General features: G+C 41.6%; 2 protein-coding genes across 3 annotated transcripts in view; one reads left to right on the plus strand and one right to left on the minus strand.

The window, feature by feature from the left end:
- Positions 1–5: 5 nt before the first annotated feature.
- MKRN2OS (MKRN2 opposite strand) lies at positions 6–6,823 on the plus strand (the record flags this gene model as incomplete). Its single annotated transcript, XM_019504620.1, has 4 exons — positions 6–142; positions 806–855; positions 2,253–2,415; positions 6,259–6,823. Coding segments are annotated over 4 exons (594 nt in total), but the record flags the coding sequence as incomplete, so codon positions are not given.
- A 4,121-nt stretch (positions 6,824–10,944) lies between these two features.
- The window catches only part of TSEN2 (tRNA splicing endonuclease subunit 2), a 28,348-nt gene continuing 23,071 nt past the window's right edge, over positions 10,945–16,221 (minus strand). Inside the window, exons 8-11 of one of the 2 annotated variants that reach the window (XM_019505078.1) lie at positions 14,583–14,619; positions 13,898–14,009; positions 11,745–11,834; positions 10,945–11,235 (exon numbers count right to left, since the gene is read on the minus strand). In XM_019505078.1, coding sequence (XP_019360623.1) covers positions 11,176–11,235; positions 11,745–11,834; positions 13,898–14,009; positions 14,583–14,619 — 299 coding nt within the window. In that variant the 3' untranslated portion in view covers positions 10,945–11,175. The remainder of the gene's footprint in view (positions 11,236–11,744; positions 11,835–13,897; positions 14,010–14,582; positions 14,620–16,221) is intronic. The other variant, XR_002095308.1, reaches the window with a different exon arrangement.

Below are 16,221 nucleotides of genomic sequence, written 5' to 3' on the forward strand. Positions count from 1 at the left end.
CCGCGCGCTGCCCCGCCTGCGGCCGCCGCCTCGTGTACCGCGGGCTGGAGCAGGCGCCAGTCAGCGTTCCCAGCCCCTTCGTCAACGGGCACGCGCGGCGCTGCGCCTTCCTGCTGCGGCCCACGGCCGGCGCCTTCCTGGGGTACGGCCGCGCTCCGCCGCTCGGGCCTTTCTCAGGCGTGCGTCCCGCCCGGTCCCCAGTTCGGGTCTTGCTGCACTTTGTCGTCTGTAAAACAGTTGGTGCGAAATGTCGCTTGGGCACAGCCCCTGAGCTGACAGAATGGGTGCGGGGTGTGTAGCGACCTGCGTACCTGGCCCGTTTGTCTCCTTAGTGGACGAGAAGTGCGAGCATATACTGTATGCGCGCACAGACTGCTGTTAAAAGCTGAGTTTTCATTGAAGTTCTTGTCCTGTGGGTTTGTGGTAAGAGAGGGGAAATCTGGGCATTAATTTTTCATCCTTGGAGCTCCCATACAGCGTGGCCTGTCCTTCCCAGCCCGTTGCGGTCTCCCTCCCGTTGCCCTGTGCCCTGCTGTGCTGTTGTTCTCGTCCAGCAGGGGGGTATTTGGGGTGAATAGAAAATGACACTCGTACAAAATCTAAACAGCCATTTCTGGAAATTAAAAATTTCATCTGATATGTGTAATGATGTCTGCATCCATGCTCCCTCACTTCTAGTCTCAGCTGGAGTCAAAAGTACCAGCAATTGGGGAAGGAGACCTTTCAGAGTATTTTTAATGTGACTAAGCAGCCCCTGCATGAAGGTCTTTTCAGTCATAAAAACTTTATACCATTTTTCTTTCAGAGAGTATGATGGGAAATCTGATCTTCATGTTGGAATAACCAGTACTAATGGTAACAAGAGCTTTGTAATTAATCTCTCCTTAAATATGCAACATCTTTGTGTATCTCCAGTACATTTCTGGGATTTAAACTATATATACAAGTTTGTTTTCACTCCTCTCTACCTTCCTGATCTTCCTTGAGGGTGTTTCTCAACCCGTGGGTCATGACCCAAAAGTGGGTCACAAGAATATATGAAAGGGTCATGAACAAACTCTAAAAATGGATCCACATACTTAAATGGATTCTCCTTTAAAGGAGAAAAACATGAGGAACCATGGCTTTTCCCTTGCAGGCTGGCAGAGATCCAGCCTGCAAGGGGCTGCTTGGGCCCCTCCGCCCCACACATGGGATGGGGCAGCAGGTCGGGAGTAAGGGGCACTGGGTTGGGACTGGCCATTGATGTTTACAAATGGGTCCTGGTACAAAAAAAGATAAGAACAAGTGCTTTAGGGGTTAGGATTGAATAGCACTCATTTCAGAGCCAGCCAGTTCCATTCACTAATTGGATAGCTGCATGGTGTCTGAGATTTGCTGTTGAAAAACATCCTCTCCAAAGTTGGCTCTACTATTAGAGATCTACAGTGAAATCTGGGCTCTGCTAATGTCAAAGGCAATTGAGGTTGATAGTTTAAACACGGGATTCTGTCTGAACATCTCAGCACTGACCAGAGATAGCCCCAAACCAAAACCACCTATCATTATAATCCCAAACTTCTAAGATTCCAATAAAATGGAACTCATGTTGGAAACCAAACCCAGCCCTATTCTCAGGACAAAATGCTAACAAGGTAGGCAGCCTCTGAAAGACATACTAGAAAATGTTTGCTTTACAGTTATTTTTACTGCCACTTTAAATACATTTTCCTTAACAGGACATTATCAGATTATAACAACCTTTTTGATTATATCTGATAGAATTTTAAAAATCAAATTTAATGTGTTGTTCATCTTTTGCATTTTTCTCAGTCTAGACAATGAAAGTAGATTATCAGTTTCACTTTCCAACCCACTTTCACTGAATTATTTTGCACTAACAGAATGGGGCAACACTTGTGTTGCAGGTACGACACTGGATTGTTTATTTTGAAATTAAAAACTACTCGGCATGTTCTGAGAGCTTATTTTTTTTAAAAAAAAATAAATTTTGCTTGTCCCTTTAATCAACTGAGACTCAAATTACAACATCTAAGAACTTTCATAGTCAAGATTAGTTGTAGGACAGAATATGATGTTTTTGGTGGGGGAGGGAGGGAGAGGACAGTTTTACACACTTCGGTAACTGCTCTATTGCAATGAGGAGTAAGTACCATTATGGAAGGCAGCTGCTTCATCCTGTTAGCAGAACTGTAACTTTACTTCTAATTCTCCAGCTCTTGCTAATAAGATGTTGCTGTTTGTATTTCCAGGACTCGTATACAATTACAATGAAATGGGCATTCACAGAGTTGAATTTGGGTGGGAACAATGCATTAGTATCCCACTAGTACAGCCAGGCATGTATGGGCTGCTTCAACAGTGGGATAAGTACCTAGAAGAATTCTCTGCTGGAGAGGCCTGGCTTCCTCACAGGTATGTAAGTTCAGCAGATAACTTTAACAGGTCAAAGAGTTAATTCAGGATTGAATTGTACTAAGTTTGTGGTTCACTGCTGGTTTCATATACTTGGATCACATAGCAACAGTTTGTAAGGTCCTTTCAAACAATTAGCAGCTTGAAAATCTACAGCTTTGTTAAACAGTAATGTATTTTGAGGGTGTGGCCAAAGTAATAGATATGCCTGCTGGAACACAGAGCCCTTATATTAGAGCCAGTTGCTCCAACAACAGAAGAATTTTGTGCAGAAGCAATAAGATCCTCCTAAGTCAGGGCTCATGAAGTACCTGTGGTTAACTGTGGAAGCCCCAATTCTTCACAACTCTAGTCAAATCTACAGCTGGTGTGATTCAATTCTCTTGGGTACTCCTGGCTCCACAAGCTAAATTCCTGATCATGCTGAAATCTAAGAGTTTTGTATGCAGCATACATCTTGATGACTTATTCCATGTCAATGGTGAGGAATGGAAAAAATGCTCAATCTGACTTGCATCTAGTTCCAGCTGGCTTGTAATGCCATACTTTTTTTTCTGCCAAGTAAATGCATAAAGCCTCAAAACACATTTTGGGCAAATCTGGCATGGTCATCATCGTGGGGTCATTTCTCCTTTTAGCTTCCATTGAGGCTGATGCCAGATGCAGACATAACAAGAGATGTGGCCAGGCTGGAATATACACCACCACATCACTAAGTTTATTAATAAACTCACTGAGAAGACCAGTGCTTTACACATGCCTTGTATAAAGTGAATTTATGAAATAGCCTGCTTGGGCCCAATCATGTGGACTGCTGAAGTGAATGGGAGTTAGTTTTAAGCCCAACTTGAATCACTGTGTTTCTGGCTGATGTAGCCATGTATTTCAACACGCATAGTTTTCCCCATATTTTGATTGACGCCAAAAGGACTTGATTTATGATGGAATTCTCAAAGTGCCTGCCTGAGGAGCACAATTTCCACTGATTTTTAATAAAGTTGGCACTTGTTAAGTTTCCACCCTTACTTCCTGAAAATAATTTGATGTCAAACAGAATAATGGAGGGAAGAGGGTTAGGTATTTACATTTCCCCCCCAGAAAACTACTTCACAGCTTTCGCTGTATACTTCAAGAATATTTAATTCCAAGATACCCTGTTCATGAAAGCAAGTGATCAGCTTGCCCAAAACATGTTTGCACCTACTGTGAATGCACACTCAAACTAAGAGTAGCAGTTGGAGCTTTTCAGCTGTACAGGTTTAGTTACAATTTTTAGGATCATTTAGCTGGATTCTGTGGGTAAAAAAAAAAAAAATAATCAGGCATATAGTGAACCAGTTTTAATTCTGCATTCTGATCCTCATCAGACATCAGGGCAAGTCTGTTCTAGTTCTTTCTTTTGCCTCCCAGTTTTTAGAAGTGTACAGTCAAAGGCTTGACCTCAAGTTGAAGCAGATATATTCATCTGCTGACCAAAATGTTATTGTTCCTGGCCAAATTCAAGCTGTTAAGACTGGTGTGTAAAACCTCTGTAACATCTGGGTGAATTGTGAAAGTAGCTCTGATGGTTGTTCTACCTTGTCATTATTTGAATCAGAGCCGTGATGTGTATTTTGCTGCTCTGTCAAATTCTGTGCTGACTGCTGCAGTAACTATAAGCAGCTGGTTTTGTTTAAGATAGATAATGTTTGTAATTTATCTTCCTGATTCCAAAGAGAGCATTTCATTCTGTAGCCACTATATTTTATAACCTGACAGCTTAGTTCTGTCATAAACAGGCCCAGTTTAAGGGTTACAGTATGTTAAGATATCAGTCATAAAGGATCTTGGACTTCAACATAAAAAAAATCTGATTTTAGGCATCCTTTTCTAAGACCTGAAATGAAATCAGTTGTACTTCTAAACTGAAAATCAGATACAAAGATCCCAGGAATCATTGCTGCTGGCCTCATTGTTAGGAAGGCAGCAAGGGAAAAGTGAAAAATGTCTTCCAATGAGTAACTGTGATTTAAGAATCAACCCACTGGCTCTGAGCTTATTTTTTAAATAAGCCATGATTTCTCAGCTCTGCGTCTAAAGACCATAAAACACTTGCTAGAGAATCTCTTGTGTAGTGTTTTAGTAAAGTCCATATAGTTATTTTATTGCCTGAGAATGTAGAGGAGGCTGCAACATACTTACTCTAAATCTCTATTTATGTTTAATCTAAGTTAAGTTTTGTGCATAGGAGCACTGAATTATATCTTCATAGTTATTGGAAGAATGTGTAAAATTAGATACAATGGATTAAGTAAATTCATCCTGCTAACTTAAAAAAAATAAGTGCAGCTACAGTCGGTGGCAGCTGAGTTGGATCAATGAGACCTTCCAGCGGCACCTTAAATTATTGGCAGCTCTGTCTTTTCACCTGTACACTTGAATACTGAGCCATACTTCATACTTGGCGAAGGTAATTTGACAACATATTAGATAATGAGGAGATAGTTACAGGGTCATCTGTGTAATAAATAGAGTAATGGCAGACTAAAGTCTATAAAATTATGCTCAAGCAGTAAGGAGATCTTTTTTTTATTAGTTCTTGTTAGCTCTGTGATAATCCTGATTTACCAAAGCATTTAAGCGCACACTTTGCTGAACTGGCACTAAGCACATGAACCCTGACAATTCAAATATTTTAGCATTGGTGCAAGTCTCCAGTGAGAAACTGTAGAAGATTTTCCAGTTGTTTTGCAATGCAGTGATGACAGTTACTCTGGCATATGCTTACAATCACTTTAGAAAAACAGTTAGGTGTGATAAATGGAGTACACTCTGGCAATAGCATGCTTAGCAAATCAAAAATCATAGGTCACTATAAACATAATGAGCATAAAAGGAGAAAAGCTTTGAAGAGAATAGTGGAAGACTTTGAACAAGACTCAGTGTTCCATGTTACTGGTCTGCTGAAGACTGGACATTGCAAAAGTATTTTGTAAGTCCCCAGCATTTACATGGAACTCCTGCACATTCACAGATCTCTTTGCTAAGATATAGGTAGTGCAGCACACAACATGGAGATGTCAGCTATGCATAGGGAAGGAGAGCAGCCACAAGGTTAGGATGAGTAGATTCCTGTACAAGTAAGATGGTGGGAAGTGGTTATAGAGGCCTGTGCAGTGATATATCAAGACAAAATGGAGGAAGTCTGGGGCAGGATGGGAAAAGTTAGGTGGTGCTGTATGTGAAAGTAAGTTATTAAAATACATAATTATTGTGCAACATATAGGAGAATGTGGAAAACCTTACAAGATGAAAGAACAGGTGGCTACAGTTCGCTTCCACTTGGGCTGTATTTTACACACACACACAGCATAGTGCCCCACCTCCATATTATTATTTACTTAAGAGCATTTCTACTGGTTGGCCACATGTAGAATTTATTACCTTACGTTTCACAGGTAAAAAAATGATTCTTAGTTCACCAGCTGAATTAGCACTGCATTCAACACATGTCGGTGACATGTTTTTCATCACAGCTGTAGGAGATACCATTGTGGCTGAACAGGATACCCTTGACGCATATCAAATTAAGACGACATTGGTTTACAAAGTTAATTATTTTTTAAATCAGAATTTGTCATTGTGTGGTTTAGCATTTTGGTACCTGTATCTTGATACCCACAATATGCAACATCTCAGCATAGATAGGGAAGCTAATTATTTCAGGCATCACACACTTAAGTACCAGCATGAAGGGAATTTTACAACTTTTGAAGGGTATGTGCTTCTTCCTCTCATCTAAGAAATGATTACCTGCTTTACACATGCAATTATCATTTAAATAACCCAGTATCTTTTTCATAGGTATGATGAACATCACCACAATTGTTACACCTATGCACTGGCATTTATTAACTGCGTATTGGCTGCACAGGGAAAGCAACAAATGGACAAAAATGAATTCACAGAAAGATTTGTGATCCCACAGACAAGGAAAGCTTCCAAGTATATAACTCTTTACCAGGCGATAGCAGAAAACTGTTTCTACACTGTTGACATTTCTGATCAGGAAAAGAATGCTTGTGAGGAAGACAAATTGTTAAATTAAAAACCACCACAGAATTAAATACAAACAAAGCCAAAATATATATTCATGGCATGCTTGAAAACAGCTATGTCCTGCTGTATGTCTGAAAAAGATTAATTTGTATTATTTTAATGACACTAAGGTGTGTAATGAAGATGCTGTGGTCGTTACAAAATTTTAAACTCTGCAACTGCTTAATTTTCTGAAGCACATGGAAAAGCAAATATATTCCTGTGTGCATTCACCATACAGTACTTTGTTTTTTCAGGCAAAAGATCATAACTATAGTAATTTAAAGTAGCAAATTTAAACTTATAACTTTACTCGAAATCAATGTTATAGTATAACTCAAGGGTAGGTAGCATTTTGCTTGGCATGCGTACCTTGGGGGGGATGGTGGGGAGGGGGCCAGGGCTGTGCTGCCATAACATGGCTTGGGTTCCTCACAGCCCCCATGGTATCTGTCCCTGGCCTGCCAACATCTTATAAGTCAAGGTTGTGGGTGTTTTTGGCACTCTGCCCAAAAATATTGCTGACCCCTAGTATAAACTACACTTGCACATTAATGTGCGATAAAAAACAACAGTAAGACAGCACTGGGATTACTGGTCACACGCTCATTATCTTCTACATTGGTTGCAATGTGTAGTTTCTCAAGGGTAAACCACTGAAAAATTGAACCATATGGGATGCCAGATTATGACGAAAGTTTTGAAGTTACCAATAGGCAGCAGTATTTCTTCACTTCCTTTTGATAAAGCATTGTATTTTCTTGCATATACAGCGTGGCCCAGAGTAAGATACATAACTTGTTGTCAGGAAGGAATAATGTAAGGGAAAAAAAAAAGATTTTTCCAGAGTTATGTATGCACAGAGCAGAGGCAGAGCTAAAGAGTCTGAAAGGCTGTGAAACAGGAAAGAGACCAGCAATAGCTACCAGACAACAAAACTGCTAGAAGAAAGGTTAGCTTGATTGGTATAATATTTAGATCAGGGGTTTTCCATCTGCGGCCTGGCACCGGGCTGCAGTGAGTCAGCTGCCAGACTGGAAGTGGCTGCAGACCAGCAAACTGCGGCCCCCCAGAGCTCGGCAGAGAGGCTGCGGCTCCAGCCCGCAGCAGTGCAGGGTTTGGTCCACCCCCCTGCCCAGGGGATGGATGTATTCTTACCTGTCTTTCAGCCAGAAATTCTGGCTGTGGTCTGTTGTGACTGCTGGGCTGTGGTTTGCCAGGCTGCGGCATAAAAACTTTGGGAACCCCTGATTTAGACCATTAAAACTGAAAGACTACTGTTAATACTCGGAGAGTGAAGAACAATGGGCCATTAAGTCAACTGATTTCCCTCCACTGCCTGAAAAGAAAGCCACCGTTGCTGCAGGGCACTTGTATTTGGAACAGGTGCTAAAGCAGGATGGTTCTATCTTAAGCAGAAAAATTAGCTTCCTGCTTAAGAGGCACTCCAATCTGGGGAGGATGATTTTTGGAGAAAAAGGTGTGGTATGCAAGAAAATATGGTGTGTCTCATAACTTTATTGTACCTAGATATGTTGTTACTCAGGTTGTTTGTAATTGATTGTTGCAAAAATAAATGGCTGAAGTGAAACCAGGCTCCTTGCTTAATCTCTCTCTCTGTCTTTCTTAAAAGAATCTGGAAGGATGTACTGCTTTACCCAAAATGCTAGGGTACTGTATGTTAGCCAGAGGATTTTGTAGCCCAGAACTAGAAACACTCATCAAAATTTCCCCAAACAAGAAGTTAAACTATTTTAAAAATGATCCCAATATATGCACTACTGCAGAAACAGACTGACATATACTGTGGGCCAAATTCTAATTGCTGTCACTATTCTGGTGTTACATCCTGTAAAACTTCATGGGTATTCAGATATGCAACAGTATAACAGAACAGAGTTTGGCTTTATTTCCTGGTCTAAAAACAAACAAGCAAAACAAAACCAAAAATAAAACACACTCAGCTAAGATTAGCTTTTCCAAGGTTCAGCTGTTCTAATAAATGCTTCTAATGTATACCTTTGTACTTGGTATGCCATTTACATAAACACAACTTTCTTTTAATAGTTTAGCCTATGTATTCCATTCCTATCATCATTTTGGGAGGTATTTATGACATCACAATACAGAAAGATCACTAGATCTCACTAGAGTGAAATTCATCTTAGGCTACAAATCAGCAAAAACCATCTGTACCACTTACATTCTCCTTATGCCTTCAAATAGGATATAAATGGAGCAGAGGCCCTGCATGGGTGAACTGTACACCCCAAGATATTTCTGATTTGATCACAAGAACCTGTGTTTCTATGAACCAGAGTACACTTTATAAATAAAAAAGTAAATATGTGGTATCCCTAGTTATACGTTTCTGAAGGAGCTAATGTGAAGTCAAAGTACTGAAAATATTAAGTGTAGTTTGCCACTAGGAAAAGAAATCTTTTGATGTCTATTTTCTATAAATACCTTGACATTCAGCTTGAAGAGACCATTATCCAGCCACATTTTCACTTCTAATAAGAAACACTTTCGATAGAAAACACAAACAATAGAACGTTTTTCCTTTCTTGCATTTTCATGTATAATATAATCTACAATAATGACAGGGTGCCTTTTACTGCAAAGCTGCTAAACCAAGAGGAGACACAATAGAAGCATACTGAACCCAACAGTTTCCAGCAGACAGTTTCCAAAGGAGGCCTCTGTTACCAATTGGCACAATTTAAAGCAGTTTTAGAAATCTGTCAACAACATGGAAGAACCAGCTGAGCAGAAACATTGCAAATAGAATGCATTATCCCCTAAAACGTGGGTAAACTGCCTATCCAACTTATTGTCCACAACTTACAATATGCATAGTACCACCAAGGACAACCTGACCATGCCTATGATACCTTTGGGAAAAATTATATTAATTGCAAGTCATTGTAAAAACCATAAAGAGAATAAGTAATTCTACACACATTCTTTTAGCTTTACTGAACACACCATTATTTATACAACTGGGAAAGGACATTTCCTGTGTTATTTCTTTCTATAATTTTGAATACAAGTTAAAAGCAATCAGGGTATTGCTATATGGTTCAGGGCAGCAAGGTACAAGGACCTTTGAGCTAACGCTGCATGCCAGCTCTGGAACTCAAACTAGTATAGTCACATTACTGAAGCACTGTGCCAAGGCTAGTAATCCACAGAGATGCACCTTAAGGGGCTGAATTTAATATAGTTTGGGAACTCCTCTGCCACAAGTAACCAGAACCACCATAACTACAAGCTCTACAATCTAAGATACACATAATGCCTGTTATTGCAGTAGGGAGTGTCTCACAATCTTCCATGTATTCATCCTCACATCTTTATCAAGTAGGGTAGTGCTGTTATCAGTGTTATTATCATAATATATAAATAAAATATATTTGTATATTTTACGCGTGATTGCTTTTTTAACTCTAACAGTCATTAAAGTGCAAAAGCTGTCCTGGAGCAAGGCTGGAACTCAGGGCTCCTCCACTCCATCTCTCTGGCCCTACTAATCTTTAATTCTTTTCTGCACAGTGGCACAGCTTCACAGGAGTTCTGAAGAGTAACCCCCTTTAGTCTATACCCAGATGCTCAGGATTTCATGCTGGAGGTGGGAGACAGGGACTTGAAACTGAATGCAGGTCTCCCACTTTCTGGATGGATGCTCTAATCACCAAGTTCTTTTATGACAAGAGGCAGAAACTACCCTTGGCCACATTTCAAGAATGGTTCCTTCTCAATTTTCACAAGAAATAGCTTAAGCACATACTTTCAAGGGAGGGTTCTTGGCTGTGAATCTGAAGCAGAGTTTGGTACTTAAGTCCTACAGAAAGATGGGATTTAAAAATACCCCTGTCCCCTCAGTATTTCCTACCAGCCAGCTCTTAGCAGCTTCTAGGCTGTTCACTAGTCTTCGTGGATCCCATCCTGAAGCACCTAACTCCTGCCATACACTGCATGGGCTCTGGATTCCACTCTGGGGCCCAAGAACCTAGACATTAGGTGTTGTAGTGCACCAGTCCCTTTCCTGATCTAGATCTACAAGGTTACATAGAAAACTGATGACAGAAGAGGAACCTGAACCCATTCTTTCAACTCCTAAGCCTGTGCCACAATCAGCCATAATTCTTCCTCTCTTGGATAACACTGATAAGACAAGTGGCAAAGGCCTGTGCTTTCACAGCAAAGATACCCAATGCCATAGAGAGAGGTAGTTATCTGTGCTAGGCAGAAGGCAGGCTAGACGGCATCTGATGAAGTAAGCCCTCTGCTTACAAAAGCTTATACTATACATCTGTAATTTAATTTATAAAGATGCAAATCTACCCTGCCTCAGTATTTACAGTTTTATACTAAAGAAGTGAATTAAGTGTAGCCACTAAAAAGAAGAACATATTTTGATGCACTATAGCAATACTAGTGCACAGTGAATTGGAGGGGAGGAAGCTTTAATTTTTTCCACATGGACAAAACAGTTACCAATTATGTGTATTAGTACACAAGATACTCTTTGCTCAGTATAATTTTAAATAGCATTGATACAAGCATGCATTGCATTTTAGCAGGGAAAGGTAACTGTTCTGTGGAACAGATCTACCATGATAAGACTATACTCTAATTTGATTACAATAATTTGTTCCTTTGACACTATTTCTTATTTCATTATAGTTCGTCCTGCTCATTGCGCTCACGAGAAGAGACCCATCGATTTACAATTAATTCCTGAAATAAAACAACATCAATTATTACAAAAACAATTGATAACAACTGAAGCCATCTCCCAGTGGCCAGGTCTTTATCTAAAGGAAACATGTATCATCTCCTACAGTGGGAACTGAGGCAGGGATCTTTGGCACTACAAAGGACTTACTTGCAACCACTTTTCTCTCTTCACATCTTTATACTCACTAGCTTTCTGGCCTCCCTGTTCTCATACTTTCCTTTAGGCCCACTATTACTCCTCATGCCTTCAACTTAGCACTAAAGGTTAATTCTGGGACCAGCTGCATCTGTGACCTCCCATGAACTTCTGCAAACTCCGGGGTGCAAAAGAATCTACAATGCTCCAAAATCCATAACGCAGTTTTATGCTTTCCAGAACATAAAGCATGCCAGAGAATGAGCAACAATTTAAGGGTGCTGTTATGATATGATGGCACTCTCACCCCACCAGGGACAGCTCAGTTAGCATACATGAATAAATAATCACATTTGGAAGAAAGTTTACTTACCTGAACTTTAATTCTTTTCATACATTCTGGGGATGACATTTCTTTTTCAGTCATATCAGATGGTTTAATCAAATAGCATAATATAAGCTCCTGTTGGTAGATAAATATGTCTATCTCTGGGTTGGTTGGAGGGCAGGTAGCCCCCTATTTTTTTTCCCCTGCAGCCTTCCTGCCCCCCCACTCCCACAACCTCAGCTCCCCATAACCTCTGCCCCTCACTTTCCACTCCCCACAATCTCTGCCCCTACCCCTACCCACCCCCTACAATCTTCGCCCCTCCCCACCTCTCCCTGCAGTCTCTCTGCCTCTTACCCCTCACCCCATTCCACACAGTGTCTGCCTTTCTCCCCTCCCCTCCCCTTTCTGTCAGACATTGCTTGGGCTCTGTTCACTCCTGGACCAGAGCACATAGAAGAACAGCTCGTGCTGACCACACAGCAACATCAGCACTGCTGAATGGCCAGGCAGGGGACAGAGTTTCCATGTGGTCCATGCCTGAGAGGAAATCTAGCCTAAGCTATCGCCAAGGCACACTTGACAGTAAGCAGGGACATAGGGTCAAAGGAGGCACAGAAACTGCAGAGGGCAGAAGGTAGGCAGCTACTGTGGGTCTGACTCTGACCCCGACTGGGGCTCAGGGTCAGTTGGAGCCAAAGCAGTTGTCTTGCCACCTGCCCCTTCCGCTTGCTACGCAAATCTAAGATGAGGGGCTTTTTTCTCCACGCTGATGGGGGAAAAATACCTCATCTTAGATTTGAGTAAATATAGTAGATATGCTTAAGAGAAAATATATCCACTAATATATCTGGAGTTTGCTGCCATGTGGTAGACATTAGGGCTATGCGAAACGGCAGTGTTTCGATTTGGTTTCAGAATTGGCCGTTTTGGAGGACAGTGATTCATTTTGGTGTTTTGGATAACCATCTTGTTTCATTTCAGCCCAATCTCCTCCGAATCTGTTTTGAATGGGCTGCAAGCTTTGCACAGTCCTACTGCCCAGCCAGGCAGGGCTTGGGGCTGGGGCTTCAGGGTCCCAGCAGGATAGGGCTGTGGATGACTCGTTCGGGGGAGAGTCGCTGCCCTCCGTGCAGGCGAGGAGACCCTGGCATGGATCTCTGATCCCTGTCATGCCAGGTCGTAGGGCAGGGAAGCAGCGCAGAGCAGCGAGCAAGCCTGCTGGTCCCTGCTGCATGACTCAGCTCCGCAGGGAGCAGAGATCCATGCTGGGGGTCTCCTCGTGCCACTGCCCGCCCCTGCTGCCCAGTGACATGCAGCTGTGTGGGCAACGGCGGTGAGGAGACCCTGGCATGGATCTCTGCTCCCTGCGGAGCCAGGTCACGCAACAAGGACCAGCGCTGCCCTGCTGCGCGACCTGGCTCTGCAGGCAGCAGAGATCCACGCCAGGGGTCTCCTTGCTGCTGCTGCTTGCCCCAGATCTCCGCTCCCTGCAGAGCCAGGTCATGTGGCAGGAACCAGCACTGTCCTGCCATATAACCTGGCTCCGCAGGGAGCAGAGATCTGTGCTGGGGGTCTCCTTACCGCTGCTGCCCACCCTGTGCAGCCCTGCGTCTCCGGAGCAATATGGGGTGGGCAGCAGCCGCGAGGAGACCCTCAGCATGGATTTCTGCTCCCTGCAGAGCCATGTCACGTGGCAGGGCAACAGCATACATCTGTTTCCCTGCAAGCCCAGTTCCAAAATTCCAAAATTTTCCAAAACATTTCCGAAACATTTTGGATGCTTTGTTTCATTTTGGAGATGTTTTGGGGCCTTCCCTTTCATTTCAGATTCGGTTGATGATTGGCAAAGTACCATTTTTTACATAGCTAATCATGAACTTCTGGAAGCCAAAGTGTCCAAAATATTTTTCTTTTTTGCGCACATGGGTTGGAATAAGGCTTGGGAACGGTGACTAGGAATATCCCTCCAAGATGAATTTGGAGTAGCCCCTTCCGAAATGTGTCAACATTAGTCCTGATAGGAAAGGGTATGTTCACCTGACAGCAGCACTGTCCTGTGCTTCTCAGCCTAGGGAAGACGCATGCTGAAGTTCCAAACTCTGTTTGTCTAACACCACTCTTCCATAGTAGATTTTAAATTATTACATTTATCATTGAAAACTATTGCCAGAAACAGAATAAATATCCCATGTTACCTTAGACACGTTGGTAGTTGTTCTATTCAATCCAGACAAAGACTTCCAACTAAATGGTCTGCGCAGTGACCCTTTGAAGTCATCATTAACTAATTCAGCCATGACAGAATAACTAGAAAATAAACCCAATGGATCTCTAACTAAAAGAAATTATGATCACTTTAATATGTGGTTACAGGTTACATTTACTAATAGTAAATGAGTGGGACATAGACAAGTCATGAAACCAATGGGATCTTTCCATCAGACAAGCAGGATGTATTGGAGAGACCACTTATCAGTTATGGGCTTTCTTCCCCAAATCACATGGAAAATCCCTAAAAAAAGGGATATTGTTATCAAGATCAAATTACTTCTCTTGATTGCACTTGGTATACATGATAGTTATTTGTTTCCTTCATTTAAATTCTATATCCTTTTCTATGAACTCAAATTAAAATGACATGCTTATTAAAAATGTTTACCATGCATTCTAAGCAACCATTCCTGGCAAGATTTTTGTGGGGGTGGAGAGTGGGAGATGACAGAGCTAAGGTTAGAAGAAACATGCCAGGAGAATATCTGCACTGGGTAAGTACATCAACATGAAATAGGGAAGATTAATTCACTGGAACAAAGAAACATTAATGCACATCAGTGAAATGGGAGATACATTTTTTATATGAAAAACTATGGAGCTCCAAACCTTGCATGGTAAAAGGGAGGGCCTTTTCGATACAGCACTGCAATAAAAAAAGAAATATATTATTAGTCAAAGGATCATGGGGTCCCCAATTCTGTCTCAGTACCAGGGTTCACTTTTTAAAGAAACATTTCATAAATCTTAATTACATTACTAAACTTCAAAACTTTTAACTCCACTTACAGCGAAGCTGTCCTAGAGGTAGCAGAGGAGAGAAAAAGGGTTTGAGTAAGAGGAAGGGTTACAATAAGAGCAAGAAAAGAACAGCAAAACAGATGGAAACTGCTGTAGGGGAGAAGGATTAAGAGGCCAAAAGTAAAAGGTTAACATTGACAAAGTTGTTTGAGCCACTGGAGTATTACACACAGAACTAACCAAGAGTTGTCTAACTACTTTACTTTTCCCGTCTGTAAGGGAAACACTTTCTGTTTCTTAGAAAGCCCAAATGCTATGGAACTACTGCAGTTCCACCCTGCAGGGCAGATGACAAAGGTAAAGAGCAAAGACTGGTGGTTCTATCAGTCTCATTCTTTCCATTTCTCTGATAAAAAAGGTCCGCTTAATAAAGCCACAACTGGGTTAAGGTAACTTCCGGAGGCTGACTGCACAGTATCTCTCCACTCTGGCTACAGGCCTCAGGGAGCGAGAGATGTCTGGTCCCCAACCACTATGGAGTCTTCTGTGTACAACCTGCTTAACCAGCCTTTGGGAGGGAGTAGACAGGCAGCATCTCACTCTCATTGTAACAGTGGTTTGTAAATTAGTCATAAATAATTAACAAATATACCAGCTTGTTATTTAAACAAGCTACTTCAGAAACAGAGGAGCAAGGATGAACGTTTCTAAGTATTCAGCTAAAGATATTAACTGGGCGGTACACATCAAGAGTCAATGCCACAAAAACCGAAACATTTAGACCAGTAGATAAATCCTATGCCAATCCCTCATCTACTACTTGGGATATTTTAGTGAAGAAACTGAATTCTGGGGCAGCTTCTGTACTGTGAAAACCATGCCTTTAAGAGTTATACAGTAACGTCACGAAGAGAAGCTTTTGCTATTTATACAGCATTTTTTTTGTCATAAAGCATGCATCATTGTATCATCAGTTCTTTCTGACTGCATAAAAATGTTGTAATCAAGAAATTAAAAATTAGCACAATAGTCAAGTTATTTACTACGGGAACACAGAAATCATGGAGAAGTAAGGTTGGAAGAGACTTCAAGAGATCATTTAGTCCAACCAGGGATCAAACTTCCAATCTTGGTCTTATTAGCACCATACCCAACTAAGCTATGTAGCCTCACATCTGGGGATACTACTGAATATTGGAATTTGTAAGAGATAAAAAAGCTATCTTAAACTAAACCAAAAATAGGTAATATTAACTAGAGGTGCACTGATACATTGGTCCATATCATATCGGCACCAATAAAAGGAAAATAGACATTATTGTCAATTGGCTTTTTTTGGCTGATGTGGCTATGATGTTGCTGATAAATGCCACATACATTTCTGCAGCCACAGAATGCACAGCCAGCTTAGCAGCCTCCAGCTGGTAAGTCTGTTGGGGGGGAGGGAAGGGGTGTGATGGGGGCAGACTGACGCCACCATGGTAAGGGAGCGGGTGGGGCTGGGGCT

Source organism: Gavialis gangeticus, unplaced genomic scaffold (genome assembly GCF_001723915.1).
Source record: "Gavialis gangeticus isolate Ggan-Ray unplaced genomic scaffold, GavGan_comp1, whole genome shotgun sequence".
Lineage (NCBI taxonomy): Eukaryota > Metazoa > Chordata > Crocodylia > Gavialidae > Gavialis > Gavialis gangeticus.